This window comes from Pterocles gutturalis, unplaced genomic scaffold (assembly GCF_000699245.1).
Source record: "Pterocles gutturalis isolate BGI_N339 unplaced genomic scaffold, ASM69924v1 scaffold2282, whole genome shotgun sequence".
Classification (NCBI taxonomy): domain Eukaryota; kingdom Metazoa; phylum Chordata; class Aves; order Pterocliformes; family Pteroclidae; genus Pterocles; species Pterocles gutturalis.
In genome coordinates this window covers 1-21,583 of record NW_010107626.1, presented here as the reverse complement: position 1 = coordinate 21,583, position 21,583 = coordinate 1, and the positions used below count along the sequence as shown (strand labels likewise).

General features: G+C 43.4%; 1 protein-coding gene across 1 annotated transcript; it reads right to left on the bottom strand.

Moving 5' to 3' along the window:
• Positions 1-2,038: 2,038 nt before the first annotated feature.
• LOC104472464 (insulin receptor substrate 2-B-like) lies at positions 2,039-21,580 on the bottom strand (the record flags this gene model as incomplete). The annotated part of the gene is made up of 2 exons (XM_010088159.1): positions 2,039-2,545; positions 18,895-21,580. Coding segments are annotated over 2 exons (2,691 nt in total), but the record flags the coding sequence as incomplete, so codon positions are not given.
• Between the last annotated feature and the right edge of the window lie 3 nt (positions 21,581-21,583).

Below are 21,583 nucleotides of genomic sequence, written 5' to 3'. Positions count from 1 at the left end.
TTCTGCAAATCTGCAGGGACACAGGGGTGACAAAACCACTTTAGAGAAACAAGCAGCCACAGCAGGAGGAAATGCACTTCTGACAGAAAAAAAACCAAAAGTTTGTTTAAAAATAAAACCCAGACACGGAGCTACATGAACACGTATTTACTGCAAGTAGCTCTATGGAAAGCCAAGTCAGATAAATATAAACACTATACAGAGCTTCAAGCCAGTCTCCCAAAACCGCAAACGCGATGTGTTTTACAAAGAAAACAACAGAACAATATTTACAATGGAAGACAAAGCCAGATCAATCAGCTCAACTTTAAAACAGATCTGTGAAGCAGAAATAGCAAATATAATGAACAGTTTCAACCATATATGTTTTAGTTTGTACAGACAATAACTGTCCAATATCAAATTAAATTTACAGGACAAACATTGTTCTATCATTGGTATTCTCGTACTATACAGCAGCATAAACGGGTAGCTGGAAGGTAGTATATATAGTGATATGTTTTACATCATCTGAAAATGTTCTTCCAGCACAATACTGAATAAATTAGTTGCTGTAAACTAAGAGATTCAAAAAGATTGCATATTTATTATGCCGTACCTATTAGTATTTGTACCACTATACTTGAGGTTACCCATTTACTTATTTATTCAGCATTTATTAAATCAGTGCTGTATATTGTACAATGGCAGCCTCAGGGATCTAATAGGAAATAAGTATGTTACAAATTTCTTCAAAACAACCTTTTCCTTTCACATTAAGTGTTTAGAACGAGCATCATCCAAATTTTAATTTCTTAGAAAAGATGTAAAGCTTTATAAAAAGCTGTCTAAATATTGCATTATTAATTTACGAGACCAAACAAAAGCTATATGGCGAGACAGTATCATGGTCTGTAAGAGTGGTCGTATTTTTAATTAGTGTACGTTTAGCAGCAACAAGTAACTGTACCAACTTAAACTTCTCTTCCAGAATCAAAACCAGATCTGTGCTTTGAAACCCTGTAGCGACAGTTTTTCCTGTCACTAGACACTGCAGAAACTGATTGGTACCATGTTTCAAAAAAAAAAAAAAAAAAAAATCATATTTTAGTGACATGTACATTTTAATACTACTCAGAAATAGATCTGGGTACACATCACTGAATAATCCACGCTGACAGCGTCTCATTCGTTGTACAAACTGTACCAGCAATTCCCAGGTTGTGTGTTAGAGGTGAGGCAGCCTGACAAATCCCTTGTACAATATACGATGTAGAGGATTACCAGCTGTGTGGTGCAGTTCAGCATGAGGATTTGTGTACCACTTCTAAACCCTTTCGGAATCGTCAGTGCCTTTTATTACACATCGCACGTACCAATGACTAGTGTCATGTCTTTAAGTTCATAGCAGTGTTAAAAACCTAAATTCATTTCAACCAAAAAAAAAAAAAAGATTCAGTACAAGAGTGAAGCACTTAAATCGTAGAAAAATCAGGGCTTATTTGAAAAAGGTCAAATAGTCATTGTTCACATTTCTGTAAGTGGGATGAAGACAATCGATGAGCCAACATTTTACTTTTTTCCCCATTATGCCAGGAAGAGAGAACAAAAGTAGTCCCAAATTAAAACTGGGGCTTTGGTTGAAAGTAAGATCAATTAGGGTGGTTTCCCTTTAAAAAGCTACAGCTGACAAATATAATGCAGAAGTCACAAACGCTGGATACAGCTCTGCAGTTCTCCATTTGAATGCGTGAACAAAAACCTCATTTTACACAATTCGTATTTATAAACAAGTATCTTGAGGGTAAGAACAAAAACAATCTACAAGACAACCAGCCCATTAATCCTACTTTGTACAGACCAAAATTCTGAGCAAAAAAAAAAAAAAATCGGTTTAAGCTCTGACAGACATTTGATTTAAAATACTCTAGCCTATGATCAAGAAATACCTCTTGTACCATAAAAGCAAAACCTTAAAAAAAAAAAAGGCAGAAGAGGTCTCTCTTTCTCAGACCAGTTCCATCCCACAAGTTCACCCCTCAAGCTATCGTGCACCTCTCCCTCCCTCCTTCCGCCCAGCCACCTGAAAAAAAAATCCTGAACTGCCAAAATATTTCTAAACAATACATGTTTTAAGCTAACCACTTGTTAATGTACCGGAGAAGCAAAACCCATGTTAAACAGACAATCAGAAACCAGCTTTGACTTCTCAGAATATAAATTAAAAAAGAAAAATAATGGGAGAGGCAGGAGGAAGAAAGGGGCATACCGGGATCTCCTATTAGCATTCACGCTGCCTCCCAAAGAGATATGACATGAAAGACCAAATTCCATCACCAAAGCACAGCTATGAAAAAAATCTCAATTCAAATTAACTCAACTGTAGAGAGTTGATGTCTATGAAAAAAAAAATAATTAAAAGGATGTGTGTCTATGTCCGTGCTGGTGGAAATGAAAGTAGCCGGCTGGAGCTGAGCTTTGCTTCCAAAAGCACCACACAGTTTCTGGAGTTACCAGCAGAAAAGTCTTCTCTTCCAACAATGGTTTCCATGGCAATGCAGTCAGTCTACAAAAGAGGGAGAAAAAAAGAAAGTCAGTGACATTTTAAATGCAAGTTATATTGGAAAAAAAATGTTTTATAGTGGAGTGAAGACATGGAGCTTATCCATTGCAGGAGTGACAACTGCTGAACGCAGAACACCGGTCCCTCAGAGAGGAAGGGGCACTACCAGGTGACACCACACTCCGAAATCCTGAGCCATCAGGAAGAACGACGAAGTGTGAAGCAAACAGCAAAGAGCCAGCACCACGGCAGAGCTGACACACGTACTCTGGACCGGAGCTCGGAGCGCAGCCAGCGCCGTGCCGCCAGCCCACGCGCTGCGGGAAGGATCAAAGCCCACAGCTCCCCATCGCCTGTGTCACTATCGATATTTCATTTACCCAGATCTCCATCCTTGCTATCCCGCACATAGCAGAGGCTATGAGTAAGCACGCGGCGCAGGACGGACGTGGAGCAGCTCTGTTCACCCAGGTGTAATTACGGTTGTAGTGAACACTCCCAATCACAGCAGGTACACAACTGCAGCTCCAGCTCCAAACAAGGAGTGGCAAATCGTGACAGCTGCCTGCCCTGTCCGCAGCTTTTCAGGGAAAAGCTTCATTTAGTTATGATAAGAAACATCTCAGAGTATAGTTTTCCCTTTTTCAATAAAGTCTCACTAAAAGACAACCCACGGTACGAAAGCACGTAGCTACGGCAGGCAGCCACCTTCACTGCCGTCAGCAAAAACCAGTGGCTTCAAACTGACCAGAAAAGGCAAAATACACAGTGCTCAGTAAAATCGGGGGGGGAAATATCATCTTGTATTACAGGGAGATACAGTGGGGTGACAAGGCAGGAATGGAAACAGGAGAGAGGATGACCGCACAGCAGAACGCCTGCTCTGCAATGAACTGCACGTGCCAAGGTGTGAGCGACTCAAAAGGTCCCTGACACGGAAAAATCTGATGAAGGGCACGCGAACACTTTCTGCAGTGGTGTGAACACAAATGGAGGAACACACTACAAGTCACTTTTCACCTCACTACAAAACCCTTCCACTCCCAAGAGAGGCAGTGTGAACACCGATTCCAGTCTGGGGGGGGCACAATGAGCCCAGTCGCGGGGTCACACTGTCTCCCACTCCCGACAGACTGTCCTCTTCCAACATGTTTGTCCTCTCGGCCAAGACCGCGGGCGCTGTCCCCTGCCAGGCAGCTGGCTTTGGTCACCTTCTCTTCAAGGTCTGAGGTACGCGTCTGCGGGATCGGTTTCCTGGTGTTACAGAGAAGAAGGGAACAGCAGGTTGCTCTCATTGAGCAACAACAGCTAGCGTAAGAGACAGCCTTCAGAAAACATCACATACAGAAACAGAGTTTACTGTTTCCCCTCAAAGGCACACGGTACAAGCTCTCTCACTGCTCTGGCAGAGCTCGCAGCCGGTGAGAAGAACTGCGATACAGGAACACTTCATTACAAAGCCCGGCGATGGCCCGCTGGAACGGAAGATGGGGTTTTGGAGCTTGATCCTGCCCGTGCTCTACTGCGGGGTCACAAGGAAATCAGTTAAATCTCCCTGCTAAAGAAAGCACGGTGCTTCACTGCCTCTACCGCAGGAATATGCAGAAGAAAATGTGACCATCTAAAGAACGAGCAAGCACTATGTCTAATAATGCAAACCTGTATGTTTACTCACATAACCAATCATAAAGTATGCATGCACAAACTCCACCCAAAGTTAAAGAAGTTCCCATTTCTGTCCAGCTAAAAATACCAGCCCTTCAAAAGAAAAAGAGAAAGAAAAAAAAAAGAACAAAGCTCTGATGAGCTGCACAGAGCAGCCCTGCCCCTACCAGGACAGCCCCAGCTCTCAGCAACCGCTGCCCACTGCTCCAGAGACAGAGCAGCACGGACCATGGCAGGCCGGGAGGAGTCCAGAGGGGTCCTTTGACTTCAGAGAAAACTCCCTAACACGACCCACACCAAGGTCTGGATAGCCGAGTTTCATTTTTCAAATCCATAACGATTTCAAAAATACAGTAACGTGGTTTTCCACAATTCAAGGCAGAGCCAGCCAAAATACACCCGCAACTCCAGAACCTCCTTTTGTATTATTTCTCAGACATCATCAGATCACTACACAAAGCTATTGCTTGTTACACGCAGAGCGTGATGTGGTTAGCGATGGCTTTGTCTTCACAAAAGCCAAGTGAAACTATTATTTTTGAAATAGTTTTCCTCTTCAGAAAAATATTATTTTGCTGTAGGACCAAGGGATGAAAATACGCACCAGAGCTTGCAGTGAATCACACCTCAGCAATGCAGGCCAAGTCAAACACTACAACAGTTAAAGCTTCTACATTAAACTTATATTCAGTAAAAATTAACGTTTGCCAGCAGCCCCCCACCCTTTCCTTGCTGTGGACCTATACGCTTACATAAAAGGAACTTCAAAAACGGTCTCTGCTTTTGTCAGAGTATTCTTCCTCCACACCTAGCACACAAGGCACACCTGAAAGCTGCCTGACAAGTTATTCTAATCTCTGCAAGCACATCCCCACAACACTCGGCAGAGCAAAGGCCCAGCTGTTTGAATCAGACAATCCCACACGGCAGAACTCAGTATTTACACCTACAGCTTTTTGAAAACTTCCATAAGCTTGTACCAGATTACATTTAAGATACTTGGAGGGGAAGTGGAAGAGCTTCAGCCAATGATGATAACCAATTCTAAAGCGAGCTCACCCAGACTAGCACAGATTAATTTATAAGAAACCAGAAGAAAGTATCCTCAGCTGAGCTTCACTCCAGTTTATAAATTCCCTGGCCATCCTGGCTCAAACGCAGAGCTTTACAGCAGCACAAAGGCAAGCTCAGGACCTCCCTGCAGCATCCCCCCTTCCTGAAACTCTGTGCTTGTTAAACAAGATCTCACTAATTTGTCCCTCCCTCTACCCACGATTATAAACTACACTTCAGCATGTTTCCTCTTCCCTTTTAAACTAAAACAGAATTGTGGGAACTGTAAATAAACATAAGGGCGTTTCACATCAGCATTACCTACAAGCTGATAACAGTCTCATAAAGCCACGAGTCTCTTGGCCATGGAGTCACGGGTTGTCACCACTTCTCTAATCCCCTGGTTGAAGCTGAAAATTTCAATACTGCAGTTGGAGCAGTACAGCTGGCTCATGCCCTGAGTCATCGGCTTTTTTGGGGATAAAAGAATCAAGCATTTATACAGATAGATACAGACATAACCTGACATATATATGTGTGTGTAAACACATACGCTATCAGATAGAAAAGGCAAAGAGAAACTCATGAAATTCGACAACATAGAAAAAAAATTCCTTCTGAAATCTGAGACGAGACTAAGGTCTTGCAAGACCCCTCCCCAAAGTGTCTGCAGTCCCCAGCATGTGCGAGCAGGGCACTCAGGACTCCATCCCGCACGACAGCAGGGCCAAAGCCAGAAAGGCCCCTGGGGGGTCACCCACCACCAACCTCCGGGCACCAAAGAAATCCCGTCACAACCAGCAGAGCCTGCGGCCAGGGCCGGCGGGGTCTCCAGCAGAGCCAGGGACAGTTTCTGCAGCCGCAGTCACAAGCCCCAGTATTGAGGTTTGACCATGAAGCTGCAGGAGCTCCCAGCTGACGTAGCTTAACTCCCCCCACATCCTCCCAGGCAGATCTGCGCTGAACCACTCGCCCAACGGAGTCTCTGGGTCACAGCGCTCCAGCTGCCGGCAGGGAGCCAGCAGGAACCCAGCAGGAACCCCGGTGTCGAGGAGCACCGGTTTGTCTCTAGAGAGGCACCTGCACCCAGCTGCGTGCACAAGAGGAGTTATTAGCGAGAGAGCTGTAAAAGGGGTTTAGTGTCAGTGAGAACACGTCTGCCGTGCTGCCGATACCCAGAGCTAAGCTGTGTCTTTCTGCCTCTGTGGTTCCTCACCAGAAGGATGCTTAGGAAGCGGTGTGGGTTTATTTCGTGAGGTTGCACGAGTGCTCACGCCCTGAGCTCCTCAGTGGCTCTGCTCTCCCACTCCTCATCTTCTTCCATCCTTTGGCTAGCCAGGAGGTGAAGGGAAACCAGTGGAGGACATGAAGTGCTCAAGGAAAGCAACACAGCTGCTGTGAAGCTGGATGATCTTCTTTCAGTCTTCATAATCTAGGATCCATCGGCCAACAATTTGCTGTGTTAATAGTTCATATACGAGAATTGCTGATCAACAGTAGAAACCAGATCAGCATTTCATCACAGACACCATACACATGTATTGACTCAACCCTGACTGAACAGCAAAGGAAGCTGCCAGAGAAATGGGCGAAACAACTCTTCTAAAAGGAAAACAAACTAGGAGAGGCCAACTAGCTGGGAAGAGAGGAACAGCGCTCACAAAGCAGGCCATCAGTCCCTCAGAGTTCTCAAAACATAAATGCCACCAAATACAACTCAGTGGCCAGATCAGACAGGACAAGTGTGACGATAACGTTCACTTGCAGTGTAAACACACTGCTGTTCTGGGATTGTCACGAGCTCTTCCAAGAAAATCTGCTCAGTCTACCAGAAAAAAAAAAAAAAATAAAAAAAAAAATCTGATAACTGATCATTACATCAAAACAAGCAGCAGAAACATGAATTCAAAAAACCCTCAGCACTTTTGGAGCAGCCTAGAAACGCACTATTCTGAGCAGTTTTCATAGCACCCTACACTGGGCTTTTCTGTTTACTCAAACTTCAGCTCCATTAACAGGTTCTACACAAAAGCTTCAGCTTTTCTTCAAGATTGAGCTCTACTGCTTCAAAATATTGACAACAATACTAATTCAACTGCCCAAGAATTATTTAATATGGAGAACGAGTCCAGAAAGCACCCAAACATTTTCACAGATCACCTCTCAAAAACATGTAAGCGAAGTTTAGAAAATTCGAAAAATGTTATCGTCATTACACAATTCTAGTGAAAGGCATCAGTTCAAGATGGGATCAGATCATAGAGCTACACAGAGCTGTGCCAGTCTTTATGGGGAACACACAGTCAGAACAAAAGGCTCGCGAGGGCAGAAGAGAAACTAAGAGGGCAAATATTTAAAATAAGATGGCAGTGTGCTCAAAAATGTTTTGTTTAAAATTAAGGAACACACTGAGAAAGGGCTCTGCAAATTTTCTATGCAAAAACAATCTATGGAAATATAAAAATCACAGGCAGAGGATTAGATTAGTTTTAATTCATTAGATTGGAAACCCAGCGTGTTCCATTTGAAAATGCATCAGATGAGAATATATCCCATTTACACTTCATTTCCTGCCTCTGAATTATTAGGGTCAGACAAGTCAGGCCACTTTGAAACAAATCAAGAGGTTTTAAGAACACAGCAGACATATCCTAATTCTCTCAAAGAAATCCATCCTAAATAATATCTGTTTTTATAGGAAAGGCTTTTACTGACATAATTCTGCAACTGATTCCTAAAAGGATAAAAGCTTTGCTTACAGAAGATATTAATTTAAGATAATTAAATTATTAAAATCTCCATGTCAAAGACTAAGACAGCTTAATGCTTTCTGGAGAACACTCCTGAAGTTCTCCATTTCCTGAACTTCAGGTTAGAGGGAAACGGGAATTAATCTGACTTAGGCAGATCAAAAGCAGCAGAACAGCCCCAGACGTTCTTGCGCACATGGCCACACAATATTCCTGTTGTTCAGGAAAGCACCAAACCCCAGCGCAACCTCAGGACACAAGGCGCACACCCAAAAGCATTTTGTTCGTGCCTCCGGGACAGGGCAGGAGGACGGCACCGTATTACATTTCAAGCCTTCCAGATGGCACGCAGGTCAGGGGCAGCGAGGTCATTTACCCAAATACATTCTTCACAAATTAGTGAGAAATGGTTTTGCCTCAAATCTTACCAAATACGTAGTTACCATCCCGTGTCATTGTCCTGTTTCTTCTGAGTTCTTATTTTAATGGCACAGCTTTAGACCTTGCTAGAGGCAAGTGGTGTTATTTGAGAAAAGCAGAATTCCTTCTTCATTTGCACGCCCAGACACCAAGTCTACAAACACAACTCAGAAAAACCGACGTTTCCTGAGGCTGTTGCGTGCGCAGCGACCGTACCTGGGTCACCCAAACACGGCCCTGCCACAGCCAGCGTCCTGCTTTGGGAAAGGGGTTCAGCTCCACGCTCCCCATTAAGCACATATTTCACATGCTTTCTTCATCCAACAACAAACTAATGATGCTCGAATTGACCTAATGAATTTATTTCATACCTACAATTTTACTGACCTTCCACAAGCAAAAAAAAAGCAAGATTTGTTTTTAAAAAACCCTGTTACATGACCCACTTTTCAGTGGATAAACTATTTAAACAGAGCGACTGGTAACAACACATCCCAGTAAATGAGATGCCTCCTCAAGCTGCCTTTCTAAAATTTAGTAGACAAAGTTACTCTTACAAATAATCTTCATCCACAACTGTCCATTGAAAATACAGTTCTGCTGTTCTTAGTGTTTACTAATGGGATGAGCTGGAAAACCTCTCCCATGCTTTCACACCGTTTTTATTCACTTTGCAGAAACGCCTTATCTTTTCCAGCAGTGGCTCCTTTTTCTGGTTTAATGAACAGGAGTGTTGTTTCTAGGAAGGCCTTACGCACACTCCCTAATTTCATCTCCTTTACTGATACTATTCCTAGAACCAGGAACTTGCACGCAGTTTTGGCAGGGCCCTAACACCAACTCAAATTGCACCTGACAGCTTGACAAGAAGCGGTTTGGGGAGTTTGTTTTTCTGGTTGTTTTGTTGTTTGCTGTGAGGTTTTTTTAAATCAACTTCTATTACAATACAGTGAGAAACTACTAAAAATTAACTTCTCCCCACTTAAAAACACACAGAAGTTCAAAATTTCAGATTTTCCTGTTGCAGAAGAATGAAAAAGTTCTTTTTCAAAAACACTCTCATGGCAAGCGCATAAGATACTACGACTGACCTCCTAAACTGCAGAAAACAGAGGTAAATTTTAGCAAAAAAAAAAAAAACAACAAAAACTTGTTTGTGTGGCTTCTGACAATACCACCTGCTCCAGCTCACCCTGCTCTCGTGACAAAGGTTAGGAGCCCTCAAGTGCCAGCAGGGAGGAATATATTTCCTGCCCATGCACTTACCTCAAAGTGGATGTCAAGAACAGTTAGGAAACGAATAGGAAAGAAAACAGCCACGTCAAATACCGGTGCTGAACAGCACGCATGACTCTGAAACTATCCCAGTTACTCCCAGTCCTTTTTGAATGAGGGAACCGGAGTAGCGCAGAAAAACTCCGGGAAGGTGTGAAACAGCTTCCCAGTGAGGAACAGCCAGGTAACAAGGACCCTTCAGCCCGCAGAGAAGTATTAGGACATTTCAGGAAATTTAAAAAAAAAAAAAAAAAAACAACAAAAAACTACAGCGCAGGTCCCTGGTGTGTGCAGTACAGGAAGCCGCTGCTGACACCCTGGGGAAGTGTATGGCAGAGGAGGATACAGCATCTACACAATCCTAAGTGGCACAGAGAGAAAAGATATGGCTCGTTATCTCTTCCAATACACAAACTAGGGGCTGCCAAACAAAGAGCAGGGTCCAAAACAGCCAGAGACAGATCTGCGCACAGCGTGTACCGCCTCTGACCCCGGGCTGCTGTGGATACAAGGACTTCACATGGGATCAAAGAGGGATTGGAAAAGTACTCGGATTAAAGATCCATAAAGGATTATAAAACAGACAAACTGCATCAGGCTCAGGAAATCTCCCAAGCTGAAGAAAAAAAAAAAAGAGAGGCTGGGTGTATGTTTGTGGGGAAGTATTACCCAGGCCTGCCCTGCTCGTCCTCTGCTGGGTGGCGTCTGCTTGCAGGCACAGGTCTTCGGCTCCAGTGAGCAGAACTACTCTTGTAAACACAACAAAGAGAAAGGACCGTGTCACTCCTGAGTAATGAAGCAGCTCCCCACCCTTCACATCACCTTTCCTGATACTTCCTCTCTACAGACAGTTTTTCCTTTCTGCAGAGTTTCACATGTTCTAATTCATCCCTTTGCTCTTCCCAGCCACTTTAGCCATCCATGGTTGAAAGCACTTGGCACTACCTGTTTCTTTCACCTCTATCGCCATAAATGACAGTCAAAGGCAGAAAGTTACTACGTGGCCACATACCCAGATCGTTACCCCCTCCTCAGCCATACCTTTTCCCCGTGTGTGCCTGCACAAAAAAATATCTTTGCTCTCAGCCACCATCTGCTACCACACACAGCAGTGGCATGCATCAGTTTTTTACATTTTCTAATTATCACATTATTGAGTCTGCGTTAACGTTAGGATACCCAAAACCTCAGCTTGTGCAGGGGAGGAAGGGGAAAGGTTCAGATTGTATTGCACGTGTCTTCTCAAATCACAGCCCGTGCACAAGAGACAACGATGGGGCCTTCAGCATCCAGGAGCAGCCCAGGAGCTCACAACAACTAAACCCTGTCTACACAGGGACAAGTTTCGGTCAACAGCATGCAACTCTTGTTTGACTAAACCCTGTCTACACAGGGACAAGTTTCTGTCAACAGCGTGCAACTCTTGTTTGGTGTTTACCTTGTGGAGCATGTCAACATGAATATTTCAGTCACTTATAACCTCAACAGTGAATCAAGCCTCGCTGCCACCACTTCCAGACTCACCAGCAACCACCACAGTGTCTGTTCAACCTGATCTACCGACCCAGAAATAAAACAACTTTCTCTCGTCAAAGCTATCGCTTGGCACTCCAGCTTCCGCAGGCTACGGCTCTCGAGCGGCTGAAAGCGCCGCAGCAGCAATGAGCGGGCGCCATCCAGACCTCCCTGTTGAGAGCTGGTCTCCAAATCCTCCGACACACTGGTTACAAATCCCAAAGGTGGATGTACCTCCCAAGCCACAGCGCTGCCTCCTCCCCAGCGCCAGGAGATTGCCTGAATCCCAGAGACGCCACCTAAAGAGCTCCTGCAAAACCAGCAGTGATGCCAAGGCAGCTCCATCACACTAGCTGCTTCTGTCTCACAAAGAACAGAGGAGGCAGGTCCATGCAACGTTAACTACCGAGGGATGCTGCACAGGATGATCCTGTGCTCCGGTGCACGTTCCTGCACCAAATCTATTGGTCCCACGGCTGCAGGAAAAACAACTTTCAGAAAGGAGAAAGGAAAAAAGAGAGAAAAAAAAAATCATCGCATTCCACATCTAAAAGGGAGAAGTAAACACTAGGACATGCTCCTAACTCAGAGATACATGTTGGCCCACATTCCTCTTACCAAGATTAATCTCCTGGCCAGTGTTCTGACATTTACCTCATCCTTTTCAAGTCATTTAAACCATTACAACCACTGTATTTATAGCTCGCTACCTTCCATCGCTTCCTGCCGTGTGCATACCCTTCCAAGTGCCTCTACCAGCTTCCTCTCTCCCAACCGCTCTCAGGGAGCCTTTTATCTCTCTGCGAGGCTGACTCTTATCTCCACTCTGCCAATCCTAGCAGCCTTGATCTTTATCCTTCTCTCCACCCCAGCACATTAAGTTTCATCCATCTCTTTGGTTTCATCTTTTAAGTTGTAAGCTCATTAGGACAGGACCAATACCTTTACATTTGCGGCAGGGTACAGGGGACCTCCATCCTGCCTACCTGGTCAGGTTCTACAACGAGTAGAGATCACCTCTGGAGCTACACAAGCTTTCATTAACAGATTCGCTGTCGTAATATTGGCTGAATGACCTCAAAATCAAATCTGTTCATTTTCTCAACTCATTTCTTGTTCACCACAATCTGCAACTTAAAAAATCTTGTTCTGAAAAACAACAAACAAAAAACCTCCCCACCCCAAAAAAACACCACAGAGTTAAATATACATAGCAAACACCTCCTCAAGTGTCTCACATAACAAAAAGCAAATATTCTGGGAGCTTGAACTCAGCAGAGGATGTTACTCCTGAAAACCCAAACAGCTTATGAATTCTTCTAAATTAAAAAAAAAAAATCCACACAGCAAACACTATCTTTTTGGCCCCCTAACCCATATTGGTTTAGACCTAAGAAACTTTATTGTTTTTGACTTACAGAACTTAAAGCACATCCCTTCATCTGTATTGATGGGAGTTTGACCTGCATCCCATTTGTGCTGAAGGATGCCCTTGGACAACCCACCTGCAGACAGGCTCTGGTTCCTTAGACCAGGAAAGCAAAGCTGCCCAGACTGGAGAGAAGCATTTCTGAACCCTTTGCTGGTGCTACATGCTATACAGTGAACACAAGCAGTAGTCATCTTCTAGTAATAATTTAAAAGTTTTCCGTTTTCTTCAGTCACTTTAAATTGTGTCATCACCTTGGAATTATAGCCGAATCTTAACTATATTAATTTGTAAGCCACCTCTTTCAAAAACTCTTCCTTCTCGGAAGACTAAAAAAAGTTAGATGTTACACTTAACTCACCAATCACTGGCACGCAACACACACATATACACACACGTGAAGCAGTCTCATTTGTTAGCATCCACCCATACAGCTAAATTAACAGCAAAAATAAGGTTTTGAAAGAAGTAACCTTTGCCCCTTAAGATACAGCTCATGGCTTAACCAGGGCAGAAAATTCTTGCTAACAGTCTACTACACTGCTGCTCTTGGGGTAATGCTACACCTGGAGCAAAATCTCCACAAATCCAAACACTTGTATGTTCAAGATCATTTAGATAAGATACCCGGCAACACCTCTGACATGCCTTTGATGAGTCAGGCTACTCTACCTTTGTCTTCCCACTGCCCTCAGGTATGTCACAAATCCCTATTGATCAAGGTTCTCAACTAAATCGAAACTGTCCCTAAGCCAAGTGAGATGCAGGGCTTGATTACAACTAGAACATACTTCTTTCTTTTTCCCCTAGCCATCGCTTTAAAGAAAAACATACAACTTGATCATTGGCTTGTTGTTAATATGCAAAAGTTAAAATGTGGGAAAAAAAGTCAAAGGGCAAATTTGCAGGGTGGGCCATCAGAGAGCTCTCCAGACAACTCATTACGTACCATTTAAGGATGAGATAATGCCACATTTTTAGGACAAAACAACAGTAATAATACATCCCCAGGCTCCAGAAAGCTTGCCACACTCTCACCTGCCTTTCAGTTTTATCACTCCATTTTCCTTTGGGTTGAAAAAAATGACACCTTTGATCACAACAGTACTTAAAATAAAATTGTAGAGTTTGTTTCCTGCTTCAGATCAGAAAAACAAACTTGTTAGTGCCATCAACACACTGGGCACTATTCAGCATGTTTTTGGGAGCACCACAGATCCACAAGCAGAGCACACAAACACACACCAAGGCACAACGCTCTACTATGAGCTCTTTTTAGTACCATCGAAAACCTCAAGGTATAAACCCTCCCCCCAGCAATCAATATGAAGAAAGCTTATTAAAGATCCTTTCATTAAAAGAGCATACACAGAGGGGAAAGAAAAAAACAAAAAAAACAAAAAAAACACCAAACTACCTACTGCTAACATGCTGCTGGACATAAAAAAGCCCCTAAGAAACACCAAGTGACAAACCGCCCCAGTAGCCCTGGACTGGAAGGACTGGACACACGCTGCACACCTTCTGCTCCTCCCACCTGCAACCCCCGCGACAGGGGGAACAGGGGGTCCTCAGGCACCAGGGGAGGGGAAAATGTGAATTTTACAGGGAAAACTAAAAGGGTAAGAATGCATTTAAGAGTTCACCAAAAAATGGATTAAAAAAAAAAAAATAAAAAAGCTGTTTGAATCAGTACCAGATTATTCCCAGAACTGCCCGCGTCCTGCAGCCGTGCTTTAACCTATGAGACAGCTATGAGCAGAAAGTTTCAGACTTCCAAAAGACAGATGTGACCATCAGCTGCAGCTCTGGATTTCACGTCTGGAAAGCTCATTTCCAAAAGTATTTCAACACTGACTACAAGTAAGCACTCTCTCTCAATGGCAGGGGAACATGCTAGTCTCAGGTTTTCTCACCCAAGCACAAGCAAAACCCAACTGATTCTCGGTCAAATATGTCATAATTAGCTCCCTCCCACGCCGCATGGCAAAAATCTGTTCTGCCTTCAGCAGCTCATATACTACTTGAGAAAGCTGCCCTGGGTGTTTTTAAGCATAGCTGTAAGTCACTCGAGACTGTTAAAGTGGCATCTGTTACAGCACCATGAACATGGTTTAGGGTTTTTTTATTTTTTAAGAATTATTATCCCAGCATTACTTCAAAGATGTAGGACACACAGCAGCTTTCGGATGTGCTTCTGTAGGGTTCTTCAAGTTATTTTTAAAAGGGCCTGTGCCTCAAACATTCTGCCAATACAAAAGAGCCTCAGTTTGAAGCAAACTTTTAAAAACCACTAGTCTGAAACCCAAAAGGGACAGTTATTTGCCTGGTATCCTGTAAACTGTAATTTACTATGTTAGTAATAGCTAAAACGTCCAGCTTCTGAATGTCTCAAAGTGTATATTGTTCATTATATTCTTCAAGATTTTGCATTTGAAATAAGCAAGTTACCATAAAGGATCTGGACAACTTGGAACACAAGCTCTGTTTCACAGCTGTACTTGTTTTCCTTCCCCTCAGCTCCCCAAAGTGTACACAGCGCTCTCGCCCAGTCTAGTGCAGGAGGAGATTAAAAAGGTGAGGAACATTTAAATTATAATCCTGCACTTTAGACACCTTCTGAAGTACTATCTTAGCACAGTGTTAGAATATCAGGTGGAGGTAAGATTAAAGAGTGGGTGTAAAAGAGGTGGGTTGATATTAAGCTGAATATTACACTCACTCTGAACTGTCTGTTTTGGTTTTGGAGTCCAGGGTATCTTTGCAGGTCTAGTATTTCTAATTAAGTCTGAAGAAACTTGTATTAGACAGAATCCATTACGCAGTTTATTACTGCCCCATTCTCATTATCCTCCCGTTTCTACAAGGTCCAATAACAAGCTATACATTAGCTAAGCCCTGTTTGAAGTAGCTTTAGTGTTCTGTACTCCTAGCACAAAATTTCATGACTCAGATTCATGTAATCAAAACTGCAAACCGCTTGCTTCAATACTGTGTAACAAATTTGTGATGAAACTGTTTTGCTCACGATCTCTCTAAACTTCAAGCATTAAAAAAAATCAGGACCTTACATTCTTTTGATCATCATCATTATCAACATAAAACCTGAGCTCAATTCTGCCTAAACCTAAGATAAAAGTTTAATAACAAGTCAGGCCTATTTACCCTTTCAAGTTAGTGCCCTCTCCCCTCCTCCGTCCGTGTCATGAATGGAGAAGGAAAAAAAAAAGTTTGATTCAGATCAGTGAACCCGAACCAGCGGCAGTTTGGGAATCACAATGAGGGGGCAGTGATGCATTGGAAATCACTCCAGCACCCTCAGCAGTGAGCTGAGTCACAGAACACAATATTCTCTTTAAGCAAACAAAAACAAAACAAGAAAGCAAACAACCCGAAGCTGGGAAGTATTTTTCTTCCAGTAAAACCGCAGTTTAGGGAGGGCAGATGAAGTTCCCTACCTGACAGAATTTAATAAATACGGGATAGCTCCTTTCTAGGAAGCAAAGGGTAAATGCATCTGCTAAACATTTTCCTTAGGAATGGATTTAACAACAAAGGCAAAGAGACTGAAAGAGTGGGATGTAGAAGGAAAGAAAAGACAGCACTCAGTCATGCTAAAAGTCTCCAAAAGTATTAAAAATATCAGTTACACACAGGCACTCTACACCTCTTCAGGATACAAGAGGTTTAAGAGGGAAGCTTTATTTTCAGTGTTCAAAATGGAATGTTGAAGTGTTTTTCTGCGTTACAGAAGAACTTTCTAAATATTAAAATAAAAGCTTTATTGCACTAGAAACTGATAAGCTGCTTAAAGAATACAGATTTCTCAAGTTATGCCTGCTGTAGCTCAGAGACACGATTTACCATGTGAATGAAAACCGGTATCTTTATAATCCAGAATTTGAAGTCATAACTAAGAAACAGATACACACCACCGAGTCACAACACGATATTAAAGTTTGGCAAACTACTTTCAGCCTGGACTATTCTGAAATCTGTTCATCCCTCCATGAGCCCCGACAAGAGAACAATGCCCACAACCTGCCCTCCTGCTACACACCACAAATATTTTATGCTGTCTTTATAGAAAACTGTTAGGCCTGGTTTTGGAGCAGTGCTTTATCATTTTTTCTTTTTAGGATTAGAAAGAAATCACCAACCCAAGCTCTTACTATTCTCATGCTTAATTTCCTGCCAATGCCCATGTTTTTATGCACAGAGTTTCTTTCACTTCATTTTAATGCACATTTCATTTCCAGAAAACTTCAATTCACAGCAAAAACCATCAGCTGTAAGTCTCTTGCCCCTCTGCAGCTTGAGAGAGACAAGGGAAAAACCCCAAGCACAGGGCTGTAGTTATTTTGCTGTAGCAGTAGTAAGCAAAACGTTTAACATAAACACAATTTCTAAACACATTATCTCTTGAAAGATATTTTTAAATGAAATATTTACAGTACAGCTGAAAGGAAATAATCCAGGGGTTTTTTCTCCATTTTTTAAGAAGTTTTTCTTTATAACACAGATTTTAGTCATATGAGGGGAATAAAATCACACAGGAATTCTCCTGTCTTTGGGGGTGCTTTTAAAAAGAAAAAAAAGCAAACCCACAACTCTGCAACAGCAATCAGTGTGCCTTTGACTGAGCAGACAAATCTTTGAAGTGCTGAAAGACTAACTTTGGAAAAAAAAAAAACTTCTCGGACTGGCAGCTTTCAACGTCTTCTAAATTTGATTCCAACCAACAAAACAAAGCAGAGGAAAAAAAACCACTGAGGCAAACCACACATTTCTGAGCAGCCCCAAGCAGTGCTGCCAGACTTCGAATGGCATGCGAGCTGAGTCAGGCTTATACCTTCCACTATTAAAGGCTACACAGTTTTAAGCTCCTGCAATACCTTCTGCCTTTAGACACTTAGTTTTAAAGTGAAACTAGGAAAAAAAAAACCCTACCATTTCAGTGTTTAAGACTAATTAAAAATAGAAAAGCCAGCAGGAGCCTGCCCCTTTACTGCTCTCTCTGTTGACAGAGAAGTAGACAAATATCAATGTCCACCACCGATTAAATATTTCCTCTTAGTACTCATCAATTATTGACTAGACACACATTTCCAGAGAGTGGAAAACATCATTTCCAACACAGAGTGTTTTCGATCCCAGTAGGTGAATGACTGTAAGGAGTTCAGTGGGTCACTAACACCAAAACAAGGATTAGACCCAAAGTCGCAGCGCCTGCACAAACACCGCCCTTCACTCAGTGGACACCGCTAACACCACTCACAGCTAATTACTACTTTTTGCTCCCACCAGGAGACCAAAGAGCTTAACATATGGATAGGAGCGCCTCTCCTCTTTCCCATATTCTTCCTGCCCACCCCAACGCCCTTATTTTGTGTGCACACCTCAAACTGCACTACCTGAAGCTAGGTCAGGCCGCTGGTTCCATGAAAGCCAGCAGCCTTCTCTCCAAAGTCTCAGACCTGGGAAACATCGCTCCGAGCCTGCCCTTCCTCTGTGACAGGCGGTCCTCACCTGCCACGCAAAAGGCACATCCCTCTGCACAGCCAGGAACCAGGACATGGCTTCTCCAGAGGATACTCTGGAGACCGGAGCTCAAAAGGAGCACACCAAACCTTCAAGAGGAAAAAACTTGAGTTCTCTTTACATAAGATTCAACTAAATAAATGCAGGCAGATTTGCACATGACAAACACTAATGACATTTCACTTACATCTGTTGAAAGAAACAGATCTAAGCCCAAATTTCAATGTCTAAACTCACTTTGGCAATTTTCAGCTTTCCCTATTCATGGCACAAATAACAAAATATCAAGTTCACAAAAAAAAAAATTAAGGGCCACCTAGTTATAAGACAGGAAGAAGAAACCAAAAGTGAAGGAAAAAAAGAGCTACCATCACCTCAGGACAAGAATTCACAATATGAAATACAATTAATGTTTATACTAGCAAAATTATTTTATAAAAAAACCAAGGCAGACAAGAGTTTGATAACACCTCTAACTTCTTAGAAGAGTCCCACAAATCCTTTAGGCCAAGGACCACGTCCCCTTTCACCTCTGCTCAGCAGTTAGGGTGCTGCGCTATGACGAGACTGGTTGTGCTGGAATAACACAGAAGGTTATAAAAAACATTCACCTCACTCTGAAGGCTGCATTTTAGTATTAAACAGAGAACCTAATTCCTACAGTTAAGCAAGCATGAAAGGAAAGTGCTTGTAAAGTTACCAACCTTTTCTCGCAGCGTTACACTTCAGCCCGTCGGATCTGCTGAAGTCTATGCTCACGTAAGCTCCACTGTCCAAACCTGAAGTACCATTTTGGAGATGGCAAGTTGGCGCTGTAGTACTTGCCTCACAGCTTATAGGATCATCGCGTAAATTCAGAGCGATGTAGTTTAAGCCATTCTGAAATCCAGTTGAGGTATCTCTGGACATTTTGCTTTCCTGACCATCAGAAATGTTTTCATCCGGTTTCAACCAAACATTGTCAAATGAGGCAGAGCTGTGTCTTTTGCTACTATCAGTAAAGAAGGAGGAGGAGGTCGTCACAGTCCCAGCAGAAGAGAATGTTTCAGAACTGTGTCTCCTCCTGCCTTGAGGATCAGCTCGAATCACTTTCGGTCCCATGGGAGGTTCAGAGCTGGGAACAGGGAAGCTACTGCTGCCAGCATACCGATCAACAATGCACAGTCTATTCACGATGGAAGAAGGGCTCTCAATCTTTACGCCATCGTCGGATTCGGCAGCAAATGGCCGAGGTGGGGTTGCTGCCATGTTGAATGTCATCTCCGTGTAGTCATCAGTCCTGTTACTTGCGGTGCTAACACACGCAGTACCAAACGAAAGCCTTGCGTAGTCAGGGTTTGGTTGGCTTCTAGGAATACTGGAACTTGCATAAATCGAAATATCTGTTAGAGAGTTGGACAGTTCCTTCGCTGCTTTCGGTGACTGTACATCCAAGTCAACACTCATATAATCGGAAAGCGGGGACTGTCTGTGGTCGCTACTTGAGCCTAGAGATGATGGCGATCCTTCTGCAGATAAGGAATACGGTGTATTACTCGCCTTTTCATTAAAATCAATATTGATGTACTCACCGGGACTCGCTGGCTCAGGTGGAACTGTACGACCATACATCCTGGGGATAGTGTTACTCCCTCTTGTACCTAGGGGGAGTCTCGTGGGCCTGGGAGCCCTGTTCTGCACAAGTCCTTCATCTGAACCTTTCACCACTGGCAATTTAGAGATGCCATTAGCCAGAGCTTCACTGTTGACCCCTTTTCCATTTTCTGGTCCACTATACAAGAGTTTTCCAGGTGAAGACATTGGAACATATTCACTGTGGTCACCATTTTGTCCTGATAATGCCTTAAAGCTTCGGGGCAAAGAAAAATAGGAACTGAAACCTTTGGGAACAGAAGCAGTATGAATATAATTCGAATCACCGGGGTGCTTTGGAGCTGAATTACCAGGCGACATATCCATATACTCATTGTTTATGATCTTCTCATTACTTCCTTTAGAAACAAATCCAGTTAAAGGACTTCGGACAGGTGAAGAGCTAGCCTTTGGGAACATCATCATATATCCTCTGGAGTCAACCTGAGACGATGACCATGAATTGTTAATCTGTTTTGGAACGGACATACTTTTAGGAGTCATTGGCAAATAATCACTGTTGCTGGATAGAGAAGATGCAACTCCCGGCATCATTGGCATGTACCCATCATCTCTGGCTTTACTCCTACTTTGGTTACATATGGAATCAAGGCTAGCATCATTGTACTCCAATTCATGGTTATCTTTCAATTTTGGTGTTTCAGAGTAAAGGAATCGTCCATTATTTCCTGCAGAATCTTCATCTAATGAAGCTGTAGTTTGTGTCGTCTTCTGCTGCACTGCTACAGAGGTTGGTTTTGTTAGAGAGTAAGTTCTTTTCCTGAAACACTTTTCAGCCTCCATATAATCATCTCGTGAACTATCATCTGCCTGTTGCTTACTCATGGACATGTACTCACTCAGACAGTTCTCCTCTCTGATGGGCGGTGTGTTTCCCAGGGAATCCGGTGTATTGCTCCTGACCCGAAAGTACCTGAAATCTCCAGGGCTGGAGCCATATTCATCAGAAGAGATAAATCCCCCATCGCTTGGGGAACCACAAACGGATGAGCTAGAAGGCCTGGTCAACATGTCCGAAGCAGAGCCATGGCCACTACTGGAAGAAACACTGATGGGACTTGTGGTGGAGGGAAAGTGAGAAACAGGCAGCGAAGCAGACCTGGTGTGGTAAGACGAGCCGAAAGCGGCTCTCACGTACCTTCCGCTCCCTTCTTGCCGGCCCAAATTCATCCTCGCAGTATTCAGGTGGATCAGACTCCCAGTCACTGACCTAAAAGGTCTAGTCATGGTTCCCTCTCCTTCGCTGGATGTTCTGAAGCGATAGGAGTTGCTGCTTTTGGTGGTAGGAGGAGTCCCTCCAGCAACACTCTCAGTTCTAGATCTTCTCTGCAAGCCTGTCTGGCTGGGGGGCAGGTTGCCTAAGTGCCTCCTGGTGGTGATGAAGGAGATGGGATTGGTACCACTACCACCACCAGAAGACTGGCTCTTGCTTCGAGGCCTGAACTCTGCAAAGGCCTTTAGAGCTTTCATGGTCTCCAGAAAAGTCTCATGCATATTCTGCGCAACCACCGAATCATCCACTTGCATCCAGAGTTCTCCAGGCCCAATGGAGGCAGATCTGCCCACTTCGATGAAGAAGAAGTTCTCCGAGTGTCCACAGCGGCGAATATTCATTAGCTGCAAGTGGACGGAGGGCACCTCTGAGTTCAGCTTGACGAGGTGGATGGCCTTGCTGGAGAGGCACAACCTATACACTCCAGTAAGATTTTTCGTTTGCCCCAACCCTTTGGGCTTGACGTT